Source organism: Nannospalax galili, unplaced genomic scaffold (assembly GCF_000622305.1).
Source record: "Nannospalax galili isolate Female #2095 unplaced genomic scaffold, S.galili_v1.0 scaffold182, whole genome shotgun sequence".
NCBI classification, from domain to species: Eukaryota; Metazoa; Chordata; class Mammalia; order Rodentia; family Spalacidae; genus Nannospalax; species Nannospalax galili.
In genome coordinates this window covers 3269299-3291447 of record NW_008348662.1, presented here as the reverse complement: position 1 = coordinate 3291447, position 22149 = coordinate 3269299, and the positions used below count along the sequence as shown (strand labels likewise).

The 22149-nt window shown below is 45.1% G+C and overlaps 1 protein-coding gene across 1 annotated transcript in view; it reads left to right on the top strand.

The window, feature by feature from the left end:
• The window catches only part of Rfx8 (RFX family member 8, lacking RFX DNA binding domain), an 84299-nt gene that overhangs the window by 46235 nt on the left and 15915 nt on the right, over positions 1-22149 (top strand). Inside the window, exons 7-13 of the mRNA XM_008845915.1 lie at positions 795-872; positions 3873-3986; positions 5049-5199; positions 8181-8239; positions 8598-8754; positions 10858-10952; positions 16369-16483. Of these exons, the coding sequence (XP_008844137.1) occupies positions 795-872; positions 3873-3986; positions 5049-5199; positions 8181-8239; positions 8598-8754; positions 10858-10952; positions 16369-16483 (769 nt within the window). The remainder of the gene's footprint in view (positions 1-794; positions 873-3872; positions 3987-5048; positions 5200-8180; positions 8240-8597; positions 8755-10857; positions 10953-16368; positions 16484-22149) is intronic.

The window sequence follows — 22149 nt, the reverse complement described above, 5'->3', positions numbered from 1 at the left end:
CTACACACACCTGTAACCCTAACACTGTCGGGCACAGAGACAGGAGGGCTGCTGTTGCTTGCTGGCTTCCAGCCTAGCTCCAGGTTCGGTAAGACCTTGTCTAAAAGGATTCAAGAGAGACTGATAGTGCAGGATGCAGGATGCTTTCCTGACCTACGAGCACACATACCCAAACACGTGTGTACACACACACACACACACACACACACACACAATTCAAAAGGAGTGGGGGGGCAGTGAGATGGTTCAGCAGGTAAAGGCTCTTGCCAAGCCTCAGGACTGGAGTTTGATCCCTGGGACCCACATAGTAGAAGGAGAGGACCAACTTCTGCAAGTTGTCCTCTGACCTTCACGCACATGCCGCGGCATGCATGTGCCCATGTGCATACACGCATCTAAATAAATAAATATGACTTTTTAAAATCCTATAAAAATCAGTAAGGAAAGCAACAGAGGAAGACACCCGATGTCAACCTCTGGCCTCTATACACACATGTACACGTTCCCCTTACATACATACACATACACATAAAACACAAACATAAAATACACACTCCAAAAAGTTGAAGCAATGGAATAAACCCTGGTGATATAGGAGTTCCATGACAGAGTTAAAGCCACATGAGCTGTAAGTCAACAAGCATACTTTAATCCTTGGGAACCAAGACCTCCACACGCTGAATGAAAAGCCCAAGTACTGTCAGAACAGCCACCTGAGGGAGCTTCCATCCTGAGGTCTCTCAGAATGGTTCTAGAAGTGACTGAAAGCTGAGAGGATGTTCTGTGCCTCCTAGGTAGTGTTCCTGGCTGATGAGTACTGCAGCTATTGTCAAGACGTTTTACAGAACGTGAAGAACCAAGAGCTTGAGAAGGTAGGCTTTTCTCCATACAGTGCAAGCATTCATGAACACTGTTAGCCATTAACGTGAGTAGACCCCTCATGGGTACCCAGAAGTCTTCCTTTGCACCCAGGCACCTGCAGTGTAGCTATGTGGTCACTGGTGAGTTCTGTAAGGCGGCCTGGTACTCAGCTTAGCCTTGGAAATTCTACAAGGTTCTAATGTGGGTAGTGTGATGCTTTAAGAACAAATTCAGCTTATTTTTAGATCCTGATTCCAGCTGAATTTGAATAAAGTATGGGTAATAATATAAGCCTGCTTTAGAGCCATTCTTTCTGTCCATGCCAACAGAAATGGGACTTTGAAACAAGCGATCTGACATGAGTATTGCAGGTTTTATTCTGGACTCAGCTGGTGGCACAAAGGGCACAGCTCAGCGGTACAGCCCCTACCTACAGGACGTGCAAAGCCCTGGACTCAAATCTGGTACACAAGGGGAGGAAAGAATTGGCTATGAAAAACATGAACAGATCTTTTTTAAAATTTTTAAATTACATTTTGTGTGTGTGTGTGTGTGTGTGTGTGTGTGTGTAGACATGCATGTGCATACATATGGCAGTCAGAGGACAACTTTCAGGAATCGGTTCTCTCCTCCCTTCTATCATGAGTCCCAGACTCAGGTCATCAGGCTTGGCGGCAGGTACCTTTACCTGCTGAGCTATCTTGCCAGCCTAAATAAACCTTTATCCCAGATTTTACCTTCCTAGGTATGAGATGAAAATCCAGGGATGCAAGTACTTGTTTGCATGCAAGTTTTCACAGTGGTTTTAGCAGTCAGAGCTCTTCAGGTCGCTCAGCAGGAACCCATCGCCAGTGCTAACTTTTGCTGCCTGGTGGATTACAGTGAGGGAGACCAGTGTGCTTCCAAATGGCCCCAGTTTCTGTTAACATGGCCCCATAACCCTGAGGCTCTGACAGATTCCTTCCCTCTCCAGCTCATCAAATATTTGCTTAAATCATGTCCTGTGACCAGCTCTGTTTCTGGGACTGGGAGGGCATTTTTCTATAAACCTTGAGAAACTTATGATTTGGTAATAAAAGGAATGATATTAGTCAATAATACTGATAAGCTCTAGACTAGCTATTTATTAGTCACTTTTCCCTGTGTTAGTTTCTGTTACACAACAAAATGCCTGAGATAAGGCATAAGGAAAAGCTTATCTTAGTTCACAGTTTGGGAGATTTCAGTATACCTTTGATTGGCCCTGTCATTCCACATCTGGACACAGGCAGCATGCAAAGGTCAGGCATGAGTGGCAGAACAAAGTGTTTCTCACAGGTGAGAAGCTAAGAGGAAGAAGAAGAGACCTGGGCCTCATAATTCTGCTTGAGGACACACCCTCCATGACTGGAATACTACCTCCTAGGCCTCACTCTTAAATGTTCCACCATCTCTTAATAGCATTACCAGTCAAGGACTAATCCTTTAACCCATGAGCTATTGGGGATCATTCTAGATTCAGCTGTAGCAATTACTATAGCAAAATGCCTGGGAAAGGCAACTTATTAAAGAGAAAAGTTATACTTGGGGTCATGGATTTGAAGGTACAGGGTCTAAGGGCCTCATATGGTGATAGTGTTCTTGCTGGAAGCCCAAAGCAACACAGATGTGTGTGTGTGTGTGTGTGTGTGTGTGTGTGTGTGTGTGTAATTCTCCTCTTATTATACAGCCCCCAACATCCAGCTATCAGACCTCCACCCTGATGACCTTCTGTAATCCTAGTCACTAAACTCATCTTTATTCTCCAAAATGGGGATTAAATCCCTGCACATAGTAGAGGACTGTATGACTAGAATGTTCTGGATACCCAGAAGAGTAGTAGAATCAGCGAGGACCCCCAAAGCAGACCATGCTGCTGCCCACGACGATGGGCACATCAGAAGTGGGACAGTTAGTCAGAGCCTATGCTGTGGGCAGAGGCAGCAAGATGTTCCCCAGTATGTTGTTATTAAAGGACCAACAGGACTTCATCTCTCAAAGAGAGGAGACGAAGGAGAGGCAAAAGCAGGTTGGACTAGCAAGGTCTTTGGGAAGATAGGGACGTAGTAATAAGGTCCTGGCTGTATCTAGACTGGAGGGTCCATCGTGGTCAAGATGAGAAGGAACAGGGCTAATCTGCGGTGGCAACAGATATTAGGGAGATGGGACACATGGGAGAGACATCCTGAGCTAGGATCAGGAGACTTGGAACCTGGGTGACTGACCAGGCTATGAATGGATTAACAGGACCTGTGTGGTATTTCTCCGACTCTCTTTGGAAAGGTCCACTATTAATGACCCTCACGTGGGATTCCAAGCTAGGGTCTGTCATCATGGCACTGGAGAGCTGGCCCCCGCTTCCTTGACTCACTCCCTGTTGGGGTCACTGTTGTCATGTCTCAGAACATCTGTACCTGTAGGCATTTCCACAAGGCAAGGCTCTTTATTAGCTAGCAATTGCTAGCCTGGTTCAAAAGTAGAGTCTGGAAAGAAAAGCATAGAAAAAGAAGGACGCTTCCACTTTGTCCCTCTCCATACTGCCCACTTAAGTCTTAGAGAAGTTGCTTTTGTTTACAAGGTCCTGAGGTGACTTCAGATTTGGTGTTGAGGAAGAAATCTCTGAGGTGAAATATTGTTACACTTCTTTCAGTGCTGGAGAATGAGCAAGGTGATCGATCAGTCAGTCAATGAACTTTCATTCTCAACTCTTGACTTGGCCCCTGTGGCCCAACCTTCATCCTATTATAATCAACCAGAGCCCCCTGGTGGTCAGAAGCAGCTTTCCATGTAGAGAACACCAAGGACGTAGGTTCCATAGGATCCCACGTAAACACCAAGCAGGCTGGCTTTGGTTATTTGGGAAAGCCGATAGCAAAGCTTGAAGTGCATTGGAGAGAAGTTTATCCTGCAACCCTGTGAGGTCACTCAGTGTACACCGCAGTTAGTCTCACAGGTACAACATAGCTTTCTGATGTTATGTGCTGTTCCATCAGGTGGAAGACTTACTTACATCCTTCTGGAAATCTCTGCAGCAAGACACAATCATGTTTATGTCATTGCCTGATGTGCGCCAGCTCTTCCGATGCTATGACATGCAGTTATATAAGGTAGGCAGATCCGTGAGTTCCGCTGCATAGCCCTTCTAGAAATGCATGTCCTCTGTGTGTTCCTTCTGGAAACTCATGCTGAATGTCCAAGTTAGAACAGCAGTCTCCCTCCCGCTCCCCCCCAACCCCGACCCCCTCCCCCACACACCCCAACCTGTCTCCTCAGTGTCATTTTGGGTTCTCTGATGCGTGAGGGACCCCATGATGGTCTAGGGATTTTCAATCTTCACTAAAAGTCAGTTTTGCTCCTTTCAATTTCCTGATCTAAAGAAAAACTCAAAGGACACAGTGACCAGTGATTCCAGCACCAATGAGCCCAAATTCAGCCAGTTTGTGTGCCCTGGACATTTCAACTGAAAATATTTTATTTATTTATTACTTTTTGTTTCTTCGAAACCGGCTTTGAACTCACAATCCTCCTACCTCCTCCTTAGTAGTCCTGGGGTTAAAGTCCTGGTTTGACCTCAAACACAGAATCAGAGAAAGTGCTTTGTAACAGACCCCGCTGCCCGGGATTTCCTTTGCTTTGCTCCGGCACAGTTATTACATTTTAAGTCAGATAGGCATCATTTCTGTGATGAAACTGTTGTCTTTTCTTTGCATGGTCTCAAATCTCATCTTTCATTATGTTTTAGGAATCAAACTAGTGCTTCTAAGCTTTCCACAGAAAGGTCAAACACAAGAGACTGAGTTCAGTCCCTAAATATGTTGGCTTTGATGCACCTAGTATTGGCTAGAGCGGAGTTTTAAAATAAAATTGAAACATGGGCTGAGACATAGCCCCATGGTAGGGCACTTGCCTCATATGCACATGACCCTGGGTTCCATCCACAGCACCAAAGAAGAAAAATCAGATACCAATATTTGAAAAAAAATCCAATTCTATCCAATTTTGGCACACCAGCCTGACCAGATGTCCTGTAGAGTTGCCCCCCTACATAAGGTAGTGGCCTCCCTCAGACCTCTCAAGACCTGTCAGGTCTCCATCACATGTGAACTTTGACCACTTGTTGGAAGCCCTGCACGCAGGCCAAGTCACAGTGTTGGACACTTTCGTTGCAGGGACTTGAAGATGTTCTCCTCCGTGACTTTCTTGAAGATGTCACTATTCAGTACCTGAAATCTGTCCTCTTGTTCAGTAAGAGATTTAAGCTGTGGCTTCTTAATGCTCTGGAAGGTTTTCCAGCCATTTTACAGATCTCCAAACTCAAAGGTAGGTTTCTCCAAAAAACCACAAATTCCATAAAATGAAGAATTTAATGTTGCACTTGAGTAATACTATCCTGTGGTCATACAGTAAGATGTTTGCCTTTCACACCTGAAATGGATTCAGAGCCTGGTCTGCCTGGAGTTTGATGGGTTCCCAGGCAGACCTATCCATTCTCTTTCTATTTACTCCCTGAGATTTTGGGTGACTCCACCACAGGGCTGGATATGAGAGATGGGTGCTACAGGAGAGGACAGACCTGCAACCTTCTTTCATCCTTCACAGCAGGATGCGTTGCCTCTGGCTCTTGCATTCTTTTTGCCTCTTGCTGCTCTGTGCAAAGAATGTCACTTTCTCCTCAGAAATCCCTCCATGTCCTTACGTGGTCCTCAGCCTCGGACCACCAGGGCTTCTTTGCAGTCTTTTACTCTCATACCTGAGTTGCATCATCTCCTTGTTGAATGTCTAGAATGCTTCTCCCCTCTGCCTGGAGAAGGCAGTTTGTGATCTCTGAAAACAGGCTGAGCATTGCTTAACAGAAAACCTGAGAACTAAAATGCTCCAGATGTGGAAAGATCCACCCTGGTTTCACAGTCAGAATACAGGCACTCCCGGAAACTCAGTATTGAAGAACTGAGGTAGGAGGATTTTGAGTCTGCAGCCAGACTGACTTACATAGTGAGCCCCTGTCTCAAAAAATAATAAAAACGGGGCAGGCAAGTTGGCAAGGTTAAAGGTGCTTGCCTCCAAGACTGATGACCTGACTTCAATCACTGGGACCCACATAGTGGAAGGAGAGAACTTCCAGGTTGTCTTCTGAACTCCACACATGCAGTGGCATGATAACCCCTGAAACACACATACAAATAAAGAAAATTAACAACAAACCAGGAAAATGCAGGAAAACTTAAAATGCTGTTTGAAAGCACCTTCAGGTGTCTGACACATAAATAAGCTTCAGGCTGATATTTGGTTTCCATGCCCAAGGTCTGACTCCAGGCATGTCTGATAAAGAAAGTAGCCTGGACTACTTCCACCAGGCTACCTTGAGTGGCCACTCAAGCCAAGCAGCAGTTTGCTGTTGTGAGCTTGGGCAGCTGCCATCTCTGCCAGCCCTCTGCAAGCCTGGCCTTGGTGCTCGTTCAACTCTGTGGTTCTTTCAAAGCCATCCCGCACCTGATATACGCATGGATGCCATGTCTGACAGTCCTAGAAATGCCTACTTTCTCCCTCTATCTCTCTTGAGTTCCCACAGTTACCTGCAACTCTCTCCAACACTGCCCCACTCAGGGCCACCCTCCTAGTACCAGCTCACTCAGAGCTGTCCCATCACCAAGCAGCACCAGTCACTCCCTACATTTGCTAGGCCCACTTCCCTTGCAATTGTCTACAGGGATCTTGTCTTCTTAGGACCCTGCCTGATCTCTACTCACTGCCCCCAGCTGCTCAGCACTCATGCTAGCTACCCCAGTCCCACTTTCCTCCACTCTGAACTGGGGCAGGACCAGGCTTGGACCCAGGTGGCTGCCCCCTATGCAGACGGCAGGGAGAGGGCTACAGAGAAAACATGGAGGGTTTGTTGGGAAGGGTGTCCATGGAAGGGGAGCTCTGGTCTTCCTGTAGCCACAGTAATTATCTGCTCCAAATTCAGGCTCTTGATTTCTGCTGCTTCAAGAACCTCTCAGCCAACTATCCTGTCTCCAGCCTCCCCAGCCCTCAGGCATACTCCCCTCAACATCACTGTGATCATCTGCCAACATCTGAGAACTGTTCGTGACCTCGCTGCCTAGCCAATCTTGTCTTTCATCCACAGTGCAAAGTCGCTCATTGTTTGGCCTCTGGCCCCATCTTTGTCTCTGTTTCCCTAGAGAACTCCCACCCAACCCCCAAAGCTTGCTCCCCAGCACCAACTCAAGACTGGTTGGCCTCCAAAAGGCCCTGTGCCTGCTCTTGTCTGTGGCTGTCCTGCTTCTCCCTTCCTCCGTGCTCCTATTTCCCACCTACATGTCAGGGTAAATAGCACCACTTCAAGACTCCTCCCTGACTGACAGACACCTTCCTCCTGAGCAGCTCTCCCTTCTTAGAACCTCTCACTTATTTTCTTTTCAAGCCTTTACATTTCAAGGGGAGCCCTTTCCTCCTTGTTAGGATGTCTGTTGGCTATCTGGGGACCCATCCTCAGACAGTGGACCCTTTAAAAGGAGAAACTGTCCCTTATCCATCCATTCAGCAGCCACTGCCTGCTGCGAGTGTCCCCCTCAATAGTTGTCAAATGAATAAATGAATGCATTCAGGAAGAACAGGCCTACCTCTTCCCTTTTCATTCTTTGTGTTGATGGTTTTTCCAAAAGAGGAAAAAGTTGAGGTACTCAGGGATCCTGGGTGAAAATTCTAGACTCATCGGAAAACCTGTCCTAGTCATCACCAGCTGCTGTCACACAGCACCATGCCTTGGGTGGCTCACAAGCAACGAAGATTCATTTCTTCTAGTTGTAGAGGCCAGAAGTCCAGAATGGAGGCACTGGAAGATCTGGCCTGGTTGGGACTTGATTTCTGGTTCACTGACAGTCTTTTGGGCTTTGTCGTCACATGGGTGAAGAGGTGAGGGGTCTTTTATAAAAGTACCAACTTCTTTAGGAAAGTTCCACCCACCTTTATGACTAATTACCTCACAAAGCCCTCCCAATACCATTATTGTGGGTCAAGGCTTCACTGTGTGAATAAGAAGGATTAAACCATTCATCCAATAGCATCATGTGCCAGATACTGGATTACAGATGTGTCTGCCACATGAGCATCTGCTGGGCATGTTGCCCTGCCAGAATTTCTAGCTACTGGGGAAGTACCAGCAAACGGGGACTGTGAGGAGGTGGCTCAGGCTCGGGTAGTTGGGTCTCCTTGCTTAGCCAGGGGCTCCTCCCCTACCCCCTGCACAAGGGAGCTGGAGGGTGGGCTACCAATAATGGCCTTGTCTGTGTTCCTCACAGAAGTCACTGGATTTGTCCAAAGACTCAGAAGAAAGACCTACCTTTCCAACATGGCGAAGGTAGGTTGCAGCCCAGCAGCCAGGAGGGAGTGAAGCATTTCTTGAAGTGAGCAGTGAGCCTCTATGTCTCCCTTAAGAGCAGTTTCCCACATGCCCACAGGGCAGGGGGCAGACAGGAGGGTTTGCTAGCCACTGACTGGAGGGAGAATAGGAAGGCAGAAGAGTGGCAGATATCTGGCAAGAGGGTCTAGAATGTGTGCAGCTTGAACATTTCAAGTGTCACTTGAGATTCGGTGTTAATGGATGACACCCACAGGTGTTTTTCCTTCCCCTCAACAACAATAAAATTCTCTGTAATATGGAGGAAGATGAGCCAAGCAAAGTCAGCTGAATCGTTATTCTCCTTCCTGATCCTTAGACCATGAAGTTGGTCCTGAAGAACAACAGAAGGGTCAGCCTCTTGAAGTCAGATCTGCATGCCATCATCAGTGAAGGCTCTTTCTATATTTCTAAGAAGGTCCTGGAAGGTGATTCAGGCCAAGAAGAGGAGCTGGAGAGCCACACAGAGATGAAATGTAACTCTCTTTCACAGTGCTCTCTACAGAGTGTTGGGGGCTCATTTGGGCCAGCATGGCTATCTCTAGGAAGTTCTCAGACAGCAGAATAGTATTTACTCTGAAGGGACAAAGTCCCCTATGGCACTGTGCTCCTAGGACCTTCCCAAGCATCAGACAGGGCATCAGTGCCAATACATGTTTGCTGAGAAAGTGCGCACATTGATGAGGCTTCAGTGTCACTGTTTGGCAATATTTCTTTCCAAGATATCTCCCTCAGGGAAAAAATTCATTGCCGCATCTGTCTTGTATATACACAGATTCATGTGTCTCTTCCACACTTTCTGAACTGGATGGAGTTAGTGCTGTGCCTCACCAGATTTTACCAAGTATAATTCTAACAATGTGAAGTTTAGCAATGGTGCTTTTCAGCAAGTGGTCCTTCTTCACAAACAAGTTATGTGAAGCATGAAAACTTTTTTGCCATTTACCATCCTACATTCGTAATTATTTTCCAAGGGGAAAATATTTCTTCTATAAAGAGATGAGTTGCTAGTGATGCACTGTTGTACTGCATTTGGGGTCAGGGACAAACACAGTGATATAAAAACCTTTCCAGACTCCAGGAGATCCTGGATGCTGTTTTGAGAGGGGTGCTATGAGTGGTTATGAACCTGTCCCCAGATTATGGGTGAAGGTCCAATCTCTGGGCTGTCAGATGGTGATTGCCAGAAGAGGAATGGGTTCCAGGCTCCTATTTGTGTTATTTCAGCCATTCCCTGGGTGAATGGTTCAGGAAGATCTGGAAGCTTCTTCCTTTGTAGGTACAGCCCCTCCCCAGGTGACTCAGCTGTGTCCAAAGTGGCTTCACCAGTCCCTGCAAGCTCCTTCAGGTTGTCAGCTGTGCTCATCTCGGGCCATCTAGTGAGCTGCTGACACATAGGGGCACTTCAGTTCTCACAACCAGACGGATACATGGATTCAGCAACATATAAACCACCTGCAAATGATCTTATTCTTTCTTTGACCTTGAAGTAGAGTTGACCTTGGCAAGGTTGTGCCAGTTATTAAGCCTCTGAAATATATCCATACTTGGTAAAAAGAGCCCATTAACCCCCTTCCACTTGTCACTTGATTGTGTTCCCTGTCCCTAGTGTTATGGCTGTCCCCAATCGAGACCCTTCCCTGGCCCTGGGATATTTCTCTTCCCTCAGCCTAACAATGAAAAGGTTAACACCTAACTGGAAAATCTCAGGGGTCTGGGCAGCAGTTCTAAACAGTAAAAGCCTAAAGGTCTCCCTCTGAGAAGACTGGCTCTCCAAGATCCCAGGTGGCAACCATACCCTGTTTTTGTCCCCAGCCTCAACCTAAGGAGCCCAGAAAGGCACATGGTGCCTAGGTACCTGCAAACTTCCTCTTGGTCTGCCTAGGGTGCCTTGGTGCACACTGGCATCCCCTTGTGTCCCTTGGAGATAGAGTCCAGCCAGGGGTCAGCATGTTGCTCAGACTGTTTGTGCCTGCAGGGCATGTTTCTGAAGTCCAGATAAACCATGACCATGCCTGAGCAGGGCTGCAGCAACTTGCTGCTTTTCTAAACTCACATGCTATACAGCTGCACCCAGGAAGGAAGGAGCACAGTTCCTCCTCCTGCAGTGCTACCTGTTCAGGTGGAACCCCCAGATCTGACGTCATGCACAGGGTCCAGCTCAGCCTGATTGAGTGCATAACCCCAGGCAAGGCACTTACTGTCTTTGATGTCTCCCATCACTTAAATAGCATTAAAAAATCAGCTCATTTGTGAAAATGTCAAGAATAGGTGAGGTCATGTCTGTATCGTGCAATGAGCTCATCTGAAGCCAGACTCTGTGTAATTACAAGGTGGGGTTATTGTTTCAAAACATTTCTTTCCATTCCAACAAGTGGCAGAGATAGGACCGAATGATTCCCGAGAACGTGATCAAGGAGGTGCAAATTCGAGCCAGGGAACTCATCCTTTGTGTTGAAGATGAGCATGAGGCCCTGGGACGGCCCTCTGAATGGTTGTTCAGGTGTTCAGGTACTATCCCCTGGGTTGCTTAGGACATGCATGCAATCTTTTGTTCATTTCGTTTTGTTCCTTTGTAGGTTTAGGCTGTTTAATTTCTTTACTGGAAACATCAACTGATCTCTGTGAATTTCTGAATTGCGTGTCTTCAAACCTCCAAGCACTTGTCTTCAAGGTACAAAACTCTGAATTTTTACAGGAAAGAAGTGGGCGTTGATCTTTTAGCTAAATTATAACTTCAAGTACCCATCACTGGCCAGCATGTCTCTGACCTAGATGACCACAGATGTGGCAAACCCATCTTAGAATTCATTCTTCGTTTTCCAAAGAGTGCAGGCCTAGGGGGATCCCTTTGAAGTATTCTTTGTAACTGTGAGCATGAGAAGGAGGTTCTAAAGTTCTGTTGGTCACAAATGTGTGAGTGTTAAAGACAAGGAAGTGGACTGTCACTTCTCTGGCAAGGGAGAGAACGGGAAGGTGGCATAATACACAGTGTATGCGTGTGTGTGCATGTATGCATGTGTGTGTGCACTTGTATGTTTGGGAAAATATGTATGTGAGGTGGCATGCATGTATGTGAGTGGAGGTGTAGGGTGTGGGGAGTAGGCTGCATGCATATGTATGTGCTTGGGTAAGCGGGTGTGTGTTAGAATGGAGGATGAGTTCATACAGATGAATGTAGGTCAGTGTATCTATGAACATATGGTAAGGGTGTACACAGTCAGTAGACTGTGGGAAGGAGGGGAGGCTCTATCTATTTGGGGAGAGCAATATCCATCTGGGTGTTTTACAGACCCATCCCAATAAAAAGTGTTTGAAAAACTCAAAGATGGACTGGGCAGTGTGTAGGTCCACAGTGGAGCACTTGCCTCGCCTGTGTGCAAACAAACAAAAAGAATCCTCAAGTGTGACTTGGCTGTGGATGTGGATGGGCAACATGACTCTTGGGAATCCTTCCACTGGGATCCTGGGTTTGATTTCCATCCCTGTCTGCATGGGTAACAGCCTCAAGCAGACAAGAAGGCCCTACGAAGCCACAGTATCACTCCGGTGGCCCCCACTGGCAGGGGGAGCTCAGGGCTGCGGGAAGCTTTATGGAAACCAGGCATCTATAAATTGACAAAGAAGGCCTTGAAGAAAGAATGGGACTTGAAATGACATGTGAAGGGCACATAGAATTAAAATTAGCTGAGAGGGAGACAAGGCTTTGGGAAAGAGAATGGGAGCAGAGTGAGTGTATGGGGAAGGAGCACCCTGAAAGCCAGAACCAGGCCCTAGGACCGAGGTACTGGGAAGGAGCTCTGGGCATTCTCCTTTAAGGCTCTTGTCACTGCCTTCATTCCCAATGTCCCTCCCAGCCTGGCCTTCTCTAGATCCCTGTCCTCTTAGTTGAAGAAAAAGAGTAAAATTAATAACAGAGTCCATGAAGACTGCTGGGAAAACTAGAAAATTCCTCAGGAAGAGGAGGTGGGTATGATAGTTCACACCTGTGATTAGGAAGCTGAGGCAGGAGGATTAGCAAATCAAAACCAGCTTGTGCTACATGGCAAGGCCCTGCCTCAAAAAAAAAAAAAAAAAAAAAAAAAAAATAAAAAGAGGCGTTGCAAGATTTTTAAAGGGGGGGGCCCTCCCTTTTGGTTTTGGGAAAACGCATATGATAAGAATAGGAGGTAGGAATTGGCTAGGCAGTTAGGCCAAAAAAAAAAAAAAAAAAAAAAAAAAGTAGTAAAAGCAGTCGTTGCAGATTCTGTAAGGTGTGTGTCCCTCCTTGTTGGTCTTGGGAACAGCTTACTCAGAGCCCCCATGGCATGGTGGGAACCGCATGGCTGCAGAGACATTGACTCACTGGGCAGCTGAAGGCTTGTCACTGATGCAGGCTTTTAAGGGCCTGCTCCTTACTTCCAAATACTCGCTCAGCCTCCAACTTTAACCAGGATGAGCCTATTGAAACCCTCAATGTCAGTCTTGCCTCAGAGCAGCCAGACAGGCTTGTCCACATTGCCAGCCATGTGACACCATGAGTGGCCCATCTCCACCATCCTCTCCCTGAAGCCTTTACCAATGAGGCATGTTAGAAAAGTGGTATTTTGTGTGTGTGCATTTGAAGGGCTTGTTTTTGTAAAATAGCTTAGCTGATTGAAGGAAAAAAAAAAAACCCCAAGTACAGACTATTGTCAATAAAACAGCCTTGGGCTTGTCAGAAATGACTAATAGCTTTGGCCGATATCATTTGGCAGAATGCTTGCAGAGGGAAACGTCCAACTTTGCTGTGTTTCTCACTGTTCTCCTCTCCTGCAGTCTGGACCCAAGTGATTTCTAAACAGAGGAAGTGCCACATGGTGGTGGTGGTGGGATGAATGCTCACTGGTGCTTATGATTCCCAGAGATCCTGCCTGTTGGCCTTCAGGAAGTACCTCCCATGGTGTGTAGACATGATTCAGTTGGTGCTTGCCCAGCATGGCTGAGGCCCTGTATTTGATCCTCAGCAAACACATAGAATCCATACACAGTGTCGCACATACCTGTAATCCCAGACTTCGGGAGGTGGAGGCAGGAAAATCAGAAACTCAAAGTCATCCTCAGCTACATAAGCATGTTTCAGGCCTGTCTGGGCTACATGAACCCTTAAATAATAATAATAATAACAATAATAATAGTAATAAAAATACTGTGCCTGGACCTAAATCCCACCCCCACCGCTGTGTATAGAAGTTATTCCCAGAACTCCACTGAACCCCACTCTGATGGAAAGAAATTGGTTTTTCCGGTCTACCCAAAAGCTCAGAGTAGCCCTTTGGTGTGTGCAGGTTTTCTGTGAGGATGGAAAGAAAAAAGGACATTTCATCATCTCCAGCCAGGCTCTCCATCTCTTCCTCAAAGGCATCCAGTTGCCAGCCAGTGGGTGGTCCACATGGCATGTGATTAAGACTTAGGAAAGACTTGGGGACATCATAGAACATATTTGAATGCATTTGAAAGTCACACTACTCCATAATTTATTCCACATGTGACCTGATGCTGCTCTCAGTTATACATGGCAGCATCCTGCCAGCAGTCAGGTTAGACCCACCTGGGCCATCAGATGCCCTCAGTTCTGCTGAACACAGGGGCCAGGACTCAGGACTCACCAGTCCTATGCTTACAGTTCATCCTCCCATTTCACTGTTGGGAGTGCTGTTGGTCCTGTGCCTCTTTGTCAGAATAAGACACGGTGTGCAGAAAAGCTAGTCTACACTCATCTACCGGCCCAGTGGCACTCCCTCCAGGCCTGGACTTCAGTGAGACCACCCTTCAACATTTCTCTGTGGCACCTGCTAAAGAAACACTTTGGGCAAAATGAATTGAACAGTTTATTTGAGCAAAGAACATTTTCTGAACTGGGCAACAGTCAGAAACAGAGTGGTTCAGAGTGTCCCACTCTGTAACAATGGCAGTGTTCACAGACAGGGAAAGGCTGAAGAAAGAAAGAATAGAAAGTTACCTTCATCATGAAGGTTAAAGCAAAGGACACCTCCATATTGTTAGAAATGGATCTGGGGCATCAAGAAAATTATCATGCAATCCAAAGTATTTGGGCAAAGCAAAAGCATTTTCCTTCTGTAGAAGGTTCAGAATCGCTCTAAATCTAAGAAGCAAGCACACCCTGCAGTAGCCCCACCAGGGTTTTCTTCCTAAAGCAAAGAAGTCCTGTGCCTCATTCTGAGTGGTCAGAGTTCAGCCTCACACTCATGGTTGGCTAATTCAAAATGGCACAGCTGATAAGCAAAATGCAGCTTTTCAGATCAAAATGCAACCTTGAGGACAAACTTTAATCTTAGAAAAATGGCGAATGGGGAAGAGAGTTCAGCCCAATGGTGTTTTTACAAATTTCTCTTTTAAAAAATTTTATTTACTACATTTTTATTTTATGTGTATGAGTATATTGCCTGCATGTATGCAAGAGCACCCATGTTGTGCAATGCCCAAGGAGGTCAGAGGAGGGCATCAGGTGCCCTGGAACAGGAGTTACAGATGGTTGGTAGCCACTATGTGGGTACTGAGAGCCAAACCTAGGTCCCCAGCAAGAGTAGCAGTGCTCTTAATCACTGAGCCATCTCTCAGCCCCTACAAATTTCTTTAAGGATAGAACCTTCTTTGTCTTATTTAACCCGTTGATAGAAAAGATAATATATTATATTTCTCAAAGTATATCACGCAGGGGAGAATGGACTGAGAATTTCATGGTCCTTTCTCTTTTTATCCCACCACTTTCCTCCCTTCTTCCCTCCACTCCCCCTTCCTTCTCTCCCTCCCTCCCATCTCCTTTCCAATCCACCTCGTTTCTCAGACAGGCCAAAAACACCTTACTTTCAGGTCGGTGACGTAGATCTTTAACCTAAGTAACTCCATTTGGCCCTGTTGGAACCCAGTGCGGGAACTCAGTCCAAATCAGTATCCTTCCATAAACTTTACTTAACACAATTCACATGTGACCTCATTTTAAAATTTTTATGGGGACTGGAAATAAATTAGCCAATTTCCTATCATTCCACCTACTTCAGAGAACTCTGCCCTAGAAACATCTCCATAGGAAATGGAGCAAATTTGTTGCTAGCATCCTGAATTCTAACAATTCAGGTCTATCTACTAACCCCAAAAACAAATGGTAATGGTGAAAAGCAGGACAAGAACTGTGAGCAGTGTGGCTACACCAGAAAGCAGCCTTCTCCGCGCTGTCTTTGGGGTACTAATTTATCAGCCTTGGTTGAATGTGGTTTGGTCAGGGTTAGTCAGGTAAGGTTTTGTCAGTGATGAGAAAGTTGCTGCTCTCGGTGGGAGAAGGTAGGCTTTTGGACTCTTATGGTTCACTTTCTCCTGGAATCCAAGGGGACTTCTGTAGAAGGTAACCAAGAATGGAGGAGTCCAATGGAGGCAGAAATGTCAGGCTTAACACTAGTTTGGGATGGGGTTGCATTACATGTGTGGGTGTGCACATGTGTGGAGGCTAAAGGACTACTTCAGGTATTGTGTCTCATATGGTTGCTTTTTTCCCCAAAATATTTTTTAAATTGTGTGTGTGTGTGTGTGTGTGTGTGTGTGTGTGTGTGTGTGTTAAAGAACAGCTCTTCTGGAGTCTGTTCTCTCCTTCCACTTTGCTCCTGAGGCAGAGTCTCTCATTTCCACTGCTGCTATCTGGACCTCAAGCTTCCAGGTAATTCTCTGAGACAAGGTCTCTTGCCTAGAACTCACCAAGTAGACTGGCTAGGTTCAGCTTTTTGAGGTGGGTTCTGAGACTTGAACTCAGGTCCTCATACTTACAAGGCAAGCTCTTTACCAACAGCTGTCTCCTGAGCCCAACTTTAATCCCGTTTTTAGGGTTCATCAGGTATCTGTGGGTATCTATAGACCCAAGTGACATGCCAGGGCTTTTAGTAAAAAAGAGCCACTAAGTCCTTACTGCAAGACCAGAAATAAGGCCCCGTGTGCCTCTGTCTCCGTTCTTATCTTGCCATCTTGCTCTTTCTTCTTATCATTCTTTTTCTTTTTAAAATGCCTGTGCACCATTTGAAAACATGCCTGTTCTTTCTGATTTTATCGTAAAAACCTAACAGCCAAGCAGAAGCAAGGAGGAGTTTCTCAAACTGGCTGCCAGCTTCCAGCTCAGATGGAACTTCCTCCTCACTGCAGTGAGCAAAGCCATGACCATGAGCCACAGAGAAAGTTTGGGTAAGTCCGAGATAGACATTTTGTATTCTACCTTTAAAAAAGGTTAATATAGCGCTGGGGGAGAGGGGTCACTCAGTGGGAGAACACTTGCTTAAGGTGTGCAAGGCCCTGCACTTCAAGCCTTAACACTGAAAAATGAGCAAAGGAATATCAAAAATGTAGCTAAATAAATAATGTTACTCTAGCATAAGCATATTGCATATTGCTATGTAGAATCTATTCACATTCTAATAGTTTTAAGAAAAAAATTCAACAATAATAAAAAAAAGACATTAAAAAATTTGAGGCTGAGTATGATGGTGAATGCCTTTAGTCCAGAGGCAGAGGCAGTTGGATCTCTGTGGGATTGAGGACAGCAAATTACAGGCCAGCCAGGACTACATACTAAGACCCTACCTCAACACCGCCCCCCCCCAAAACCACTGTAACATAGATAGAGAAAACCACACAAAAGCACTACTGTCCTCACTGGTGACAAGGTGACTGTCCATGGAACCAGTGGGCTGTGCATCACCTTTTCATTCCATCACAGCTGGACACACAGGAAGCAGATCCTTGCTTTTGAGTCAAAACCTAAGTGACGTTTTAGAAAAGTGCTGAGAGAAACGCCAGATATGGAAGGAAAATGGGCTCTTGGAGCACCCATGTTTAGCTCTTAGGACCAGCAGTTCATAAAGTCAGCACTGAATGCAGATGACGGAAAGAGTGGAGCAGTACTACATCTTGCATTTTGCGAATTTTCTGGTCAATGACTGGTCTTCCTCTGTTGGGAAAAGTCACACCATTAATGAAGATGCAGCATAAAGGAGGTGTGGGAAGGGAATATTTTTATTTATTTATTTTAATTTTTGCTGTTTCCTGAATGAAGCATCCAGCAAACAGATATTTTCTTTTTCCCTGCAATGTCCCACGCACTTTGATGGGCGTGAGGCAGACAGCAGTTGTGATGGTTAATCTGCCTGTTAACTTGTCTAGATTTAGAATCTCCTAGGGGATTGGTAAGGCACACCTCTAGTGTGTCTGTGAAGGTGTTTCCAGAGAAGATTAACTGAGAGAGGATGATCTACCCTAAATGTGGGTGGCACCACCCACGGGATGGGGTCCAAGACTGAATAAAGTGGGTGGGGGACGCTGACTAGCATGCACACCGTGTTGTGAACTGCTTTGATCCACCATGCCTTCTACCATGATCAACTAAACCATCTGAAACTGAGTGAGACAAATCCTTTCTCCTTTAAGTTGCTTCAGTCAGATATCTAGTGATGCTGCTGCTAATAGTAACTAAGACAGCCATGGAAAGACAGAGCATCCACTCCCATAGTTTACACACTAGTCAGGCAGAGTCAGCCTTGCCCTGAAAGGCTGCCAGATGCTCTCACCCCAAAAGGCAGAGCAGAGAGAAGAAAGCATACCTTGTTCTAGATGAGTTTTGCAAGAAGGGCGAAGAAAGCATACCTTGTTCTAAATCAGTTTTGCAAACACCCTGTAGCACTTTGAAGGATTGCTGCTGTCTACACAGCCATGGAGCTGACACCCATTTTTAATGAGGCCCTACCCTCTAATGAGGTCCCAACTTTATGCTACCACCCTTCCAAAGCAAAGAAATATATAATCCCAGGATACCCAGCCCCGTAGGTGTCATGGCTTCTCCCAGTTTCCTTTCTCTAGGCACCCAGTCAAAGTCAAAGTATTCATACCAGTCATATTCCCCTTCCTATGGACTATATATGGTTTTCACAAGGTTAAGTAGGCTGAGCATTGTGATCAAATAGTCTATAAACCAAGCCACACTGTCTCATAACGCAGTGCCCATCATCCCACATCCATCAAGGAATGATGAACACTGGGTAGGGAAAAAAAATCATGAAAGCTTTGAAATGGACGAAACATCTATCAAAGTGGACAAAAGGCTTTGAGGAGACCAAGTCCACACTTGTGGACTATGCCCACAGCTCCTTACCTATGAGCTATTTTTACAGCTCTGTAAATTGCAGCAAACTGACAATGCAAATGTTTCTCAAAAAATGCAAATTGCTGGTGTCTGCATAAGAAATTGATTACTGACCCCAGGACAAACTGCATTTACATCTGTTTGTAAAACACCCTCACTGGACAGCTAATAGCTGTCCCTAACTCCAGTACCAGGGGATCTGACAGCCTCTTCTGACCTCCACAGGCATTGCACCACACGGGTGCACTTACCTACAAGCAGGCCATACACGCATACACATAAAATAAAAATAATAAATAAAATATATTTTTTTAAAAAACTGCTAGTCATCATTCTTTAGTGCGGCTCCAAGTTTAGAATTTCAAATTATCCTTCATCTATCTGCAACATTCTTTAATTCCTTCATTCATTAATGAGTTAGATGCATAAAACCACCACTTTGCCTTCACTTAAAAATTATCTTTTTAGCTGGGCGTGGTGGCGCACACTTTTAATCCCAGCACTTGGGAAGCAGAGGCAGGCAGATCTCTGTGACTTCAAGGCCAGCCTGGTCTACATAGTGAGTTCCAGGACAGCTGGGGCTACAGGGAGACCCTGTCTCAAAAAGACCAAAAAAAAATTATCTTTTTAAAATTGCACAGGAGATGCTGGAGAGATGGCTCAGCGATTAAGAGCACTGGCTGCTTTTGCAGAGGACCTGAGTTTGATTCCCAGCACCCACATGGCAACTAACAACTGTCTGTAACTCCAGTTCCAAGGGAATTTGATGCCTTCTTCTGACCTTCTCAGGCAGTGCACAACATAGGTGCACTTATATACATACAGACATGCAGGCAATACATTCATACACATACAATAAAAGTAAGTAATAACTTTTAAAATGCATAGGGGGCACTGGAGAAATGGCTCAGTGGCTAAGATCACTTTAAGCTCTTGCAGAGGAGCTCAGTTCCCTTCCCAGCACCCACATTGAGGTTCACATCCATCCATAACTCTGGTTTTAGGGGACCCAACATGCTTTTCTGGCTTCCACAGGCATTACATGTCATGGGTGCACTTACATGTGTGCAGGTGAAACACATACATATAAAATAAAAATAAATAAAATATATATTTAATTGCACAGGGGCTGGGCTTGGTGGCACACACCTTTAATCCCAGCACTTGGGAGATAAAGGCAGGTGGATCTCTGTGAGTTCAAGGCCAGCCTAGTCTACATAGCAAGTTCCAGGCCAGCCAGCCAGGGCTGCGTAGTGAGTCTGTCTCAAAAATAAGACTTCCCTCTGCTTCCCTGGGCTGCACGGCTAGCCAGACTATTTCCTGGACACTGGGGCTGAGCTCTAGGGCCCGACCCAGACCCGGACCCAGTTATTTCTCAAGGTCCCCAGGAGCCCTCTGGGCCTGGTCCCACCCTCACCTCCCTCTGCTTCCCTGGGCTGCACAACCTGCCAGCCTCTTTTCTAGATACCAGCCTCTTTCCTAGATGCCTGGGCTGACATTTTGATTTCCTGATCCTTTGCATCCAGACCAACCCAGTTCCTCAGTGTAGTCCTCAGAAGCTCTTGGGACCTCTTCCCGCCCCCATCTCCCTTTACATCACTGAGTGTCAAGGCCACCAGCCTAGACCAGCATCTTTCCTGGGCACTGCTACGAGGCCAGTCCAACCCTCAAATTCCTGAGGCCAAAATCTTTCCTGGAGGGATTCAGGCCTTAGGAGAAAGCCTGAGAGCATCTGATCCTCATCTGAATTGGGCCTCTGTGGGAACTCCTGAAGACAAAAGCAATCTGGCCACTCCAATATAAAATCAAAAGAGAGAACCACAAGCTTAGACTGACCAGCTTTTCATGCCCAAAAATAAACCAAAAAGGCACATAACGTTTACAAAAAGAAGCAGACCTAAACTTGAAGACCTGAGTCTCACACAAGAATCAGAAACTACAAAAGAAATTCACATCAAAATCACAGAGAAAAAATAGTAATACGAAAAAACAAAGTAACATATCCCCACCAAATACCAATAGTCCTCTAGAGGAGTACAATGAGAACCCCCTAGAGATAATGCAGGACATGGAACTCAAAAGAACAATTATAAACATGATAAAAGAATTCAGTGAATTTAAAGAACACAAATCAGAGAACTGAAGGAAGATAGGGATAAACTTCTGAATGAATTCAGAAAAGAGCTAGAAATATTGAAGACTACACAGGCTGAAATGAAAAAAGACGTGAAACACTCAGTAAGCCAATTAGAAACCACAGGAGAAAGCCTCACCAATAGGATGAATGAAATGGAAAACAGAATATTGAGACTGAAAGATAAAGTGGACAGATAGACGACTCAAGCAAAGCTTATGAAAAATTTAAGAAAGCCAAGAATGGAATATGCAGGAATTATGTGACACCATAAAAAGACCAAACATACAAATCATAGGCATACAGGAAGGAGAAGAATCCCAAGATAATGGCATGGACCAGATCTTCAACAGAATCGTAGAAGAAAATTCCCAAAATTAAAAACATGTCCATAAAAATACAAGATACATATAGAACACCAAACAGACAGGACCAGAAAAGAAGATCTCCACGGCACATCATACTAAAAACACTAAGTGTACAGAACAAAGAGACAATACTGAAAGCTGAAAAAGAGAAACAACAAGTCACATATGAAGGAAAATGCATTAGGATTACAGCTGACTTTTCAGTGCAAACTATGAAAGCCAGAAGAGCCTCGACCAAAGTATTCCCAGGTTTACATGACAGTAGATGCCAACCCAGAATACTATCCCCAGGAAAAATGTCTATTATAGTTGAGTGGGAAAGAAAAATCTTCCATGACACGAACAACCTAAAAGAATACATGTCCTCAAAACCAGCTCTTCTAAGAATACATGAATTACTATACCCAACCAAAATGTCTATTATAGTCGAAGGGGAAAGAAAAATCTTCCATGACATAAATAGGCTGAAGGAATTCATGTCCACAAAACCAGCCCTTCAGAGAGTTCTGGAAGCAATACAAAGCTCTGAAAAAAAGAATGACTATACCCAAGGGGGTGTAGAAAGAAATTCAATGAAGGTATAACTGAGGAAAAGTACAGCTATATCAAGAATGTAAACAGAAATATAATTGACAGGATTCAATACATATCATTTCTTAATAACTTTAAATATTAATGGACTGAACTCCCCAGTCAAAAGACACAGACTAGGTGAATGGATTAAGAAACAAAACCCATCTTTCTGTTGTCTGCAGGAAACTCATCTCACTTTGAAGGACAGACACTATCTTAAGGTGAAAGGATGAAAAAAAATATATACCAAGCAAATGGTACTAAGAAAAAAGCAGGCATTGCAATTCTAATATCTGACAAAATAGACATTAGACTAAAACTAATCAGAAGAGATTAAGAGGGCTACTTCATTCTGAGCAAAGGAACAATAAAACAAAAATATATTACAATTATGAACATATATTCACCAAACTCTGGTGCACCCAACTTCATAAAAACAATACTACAGGACTTTAAGACCCAAATTAACCCCAACTCATTAATAGTAGGGGACTTCAATACCCCACTGTCTCCATTAGATAGGTCAACAGGGCAGAGAGTTAACAGAGAGACATCTGAATTAAACAATAGCATATATCAAATGGACCTAACAGACATCTACCAAGTATTCCACCCAAGAACCAAAGAACATACTTTGTAG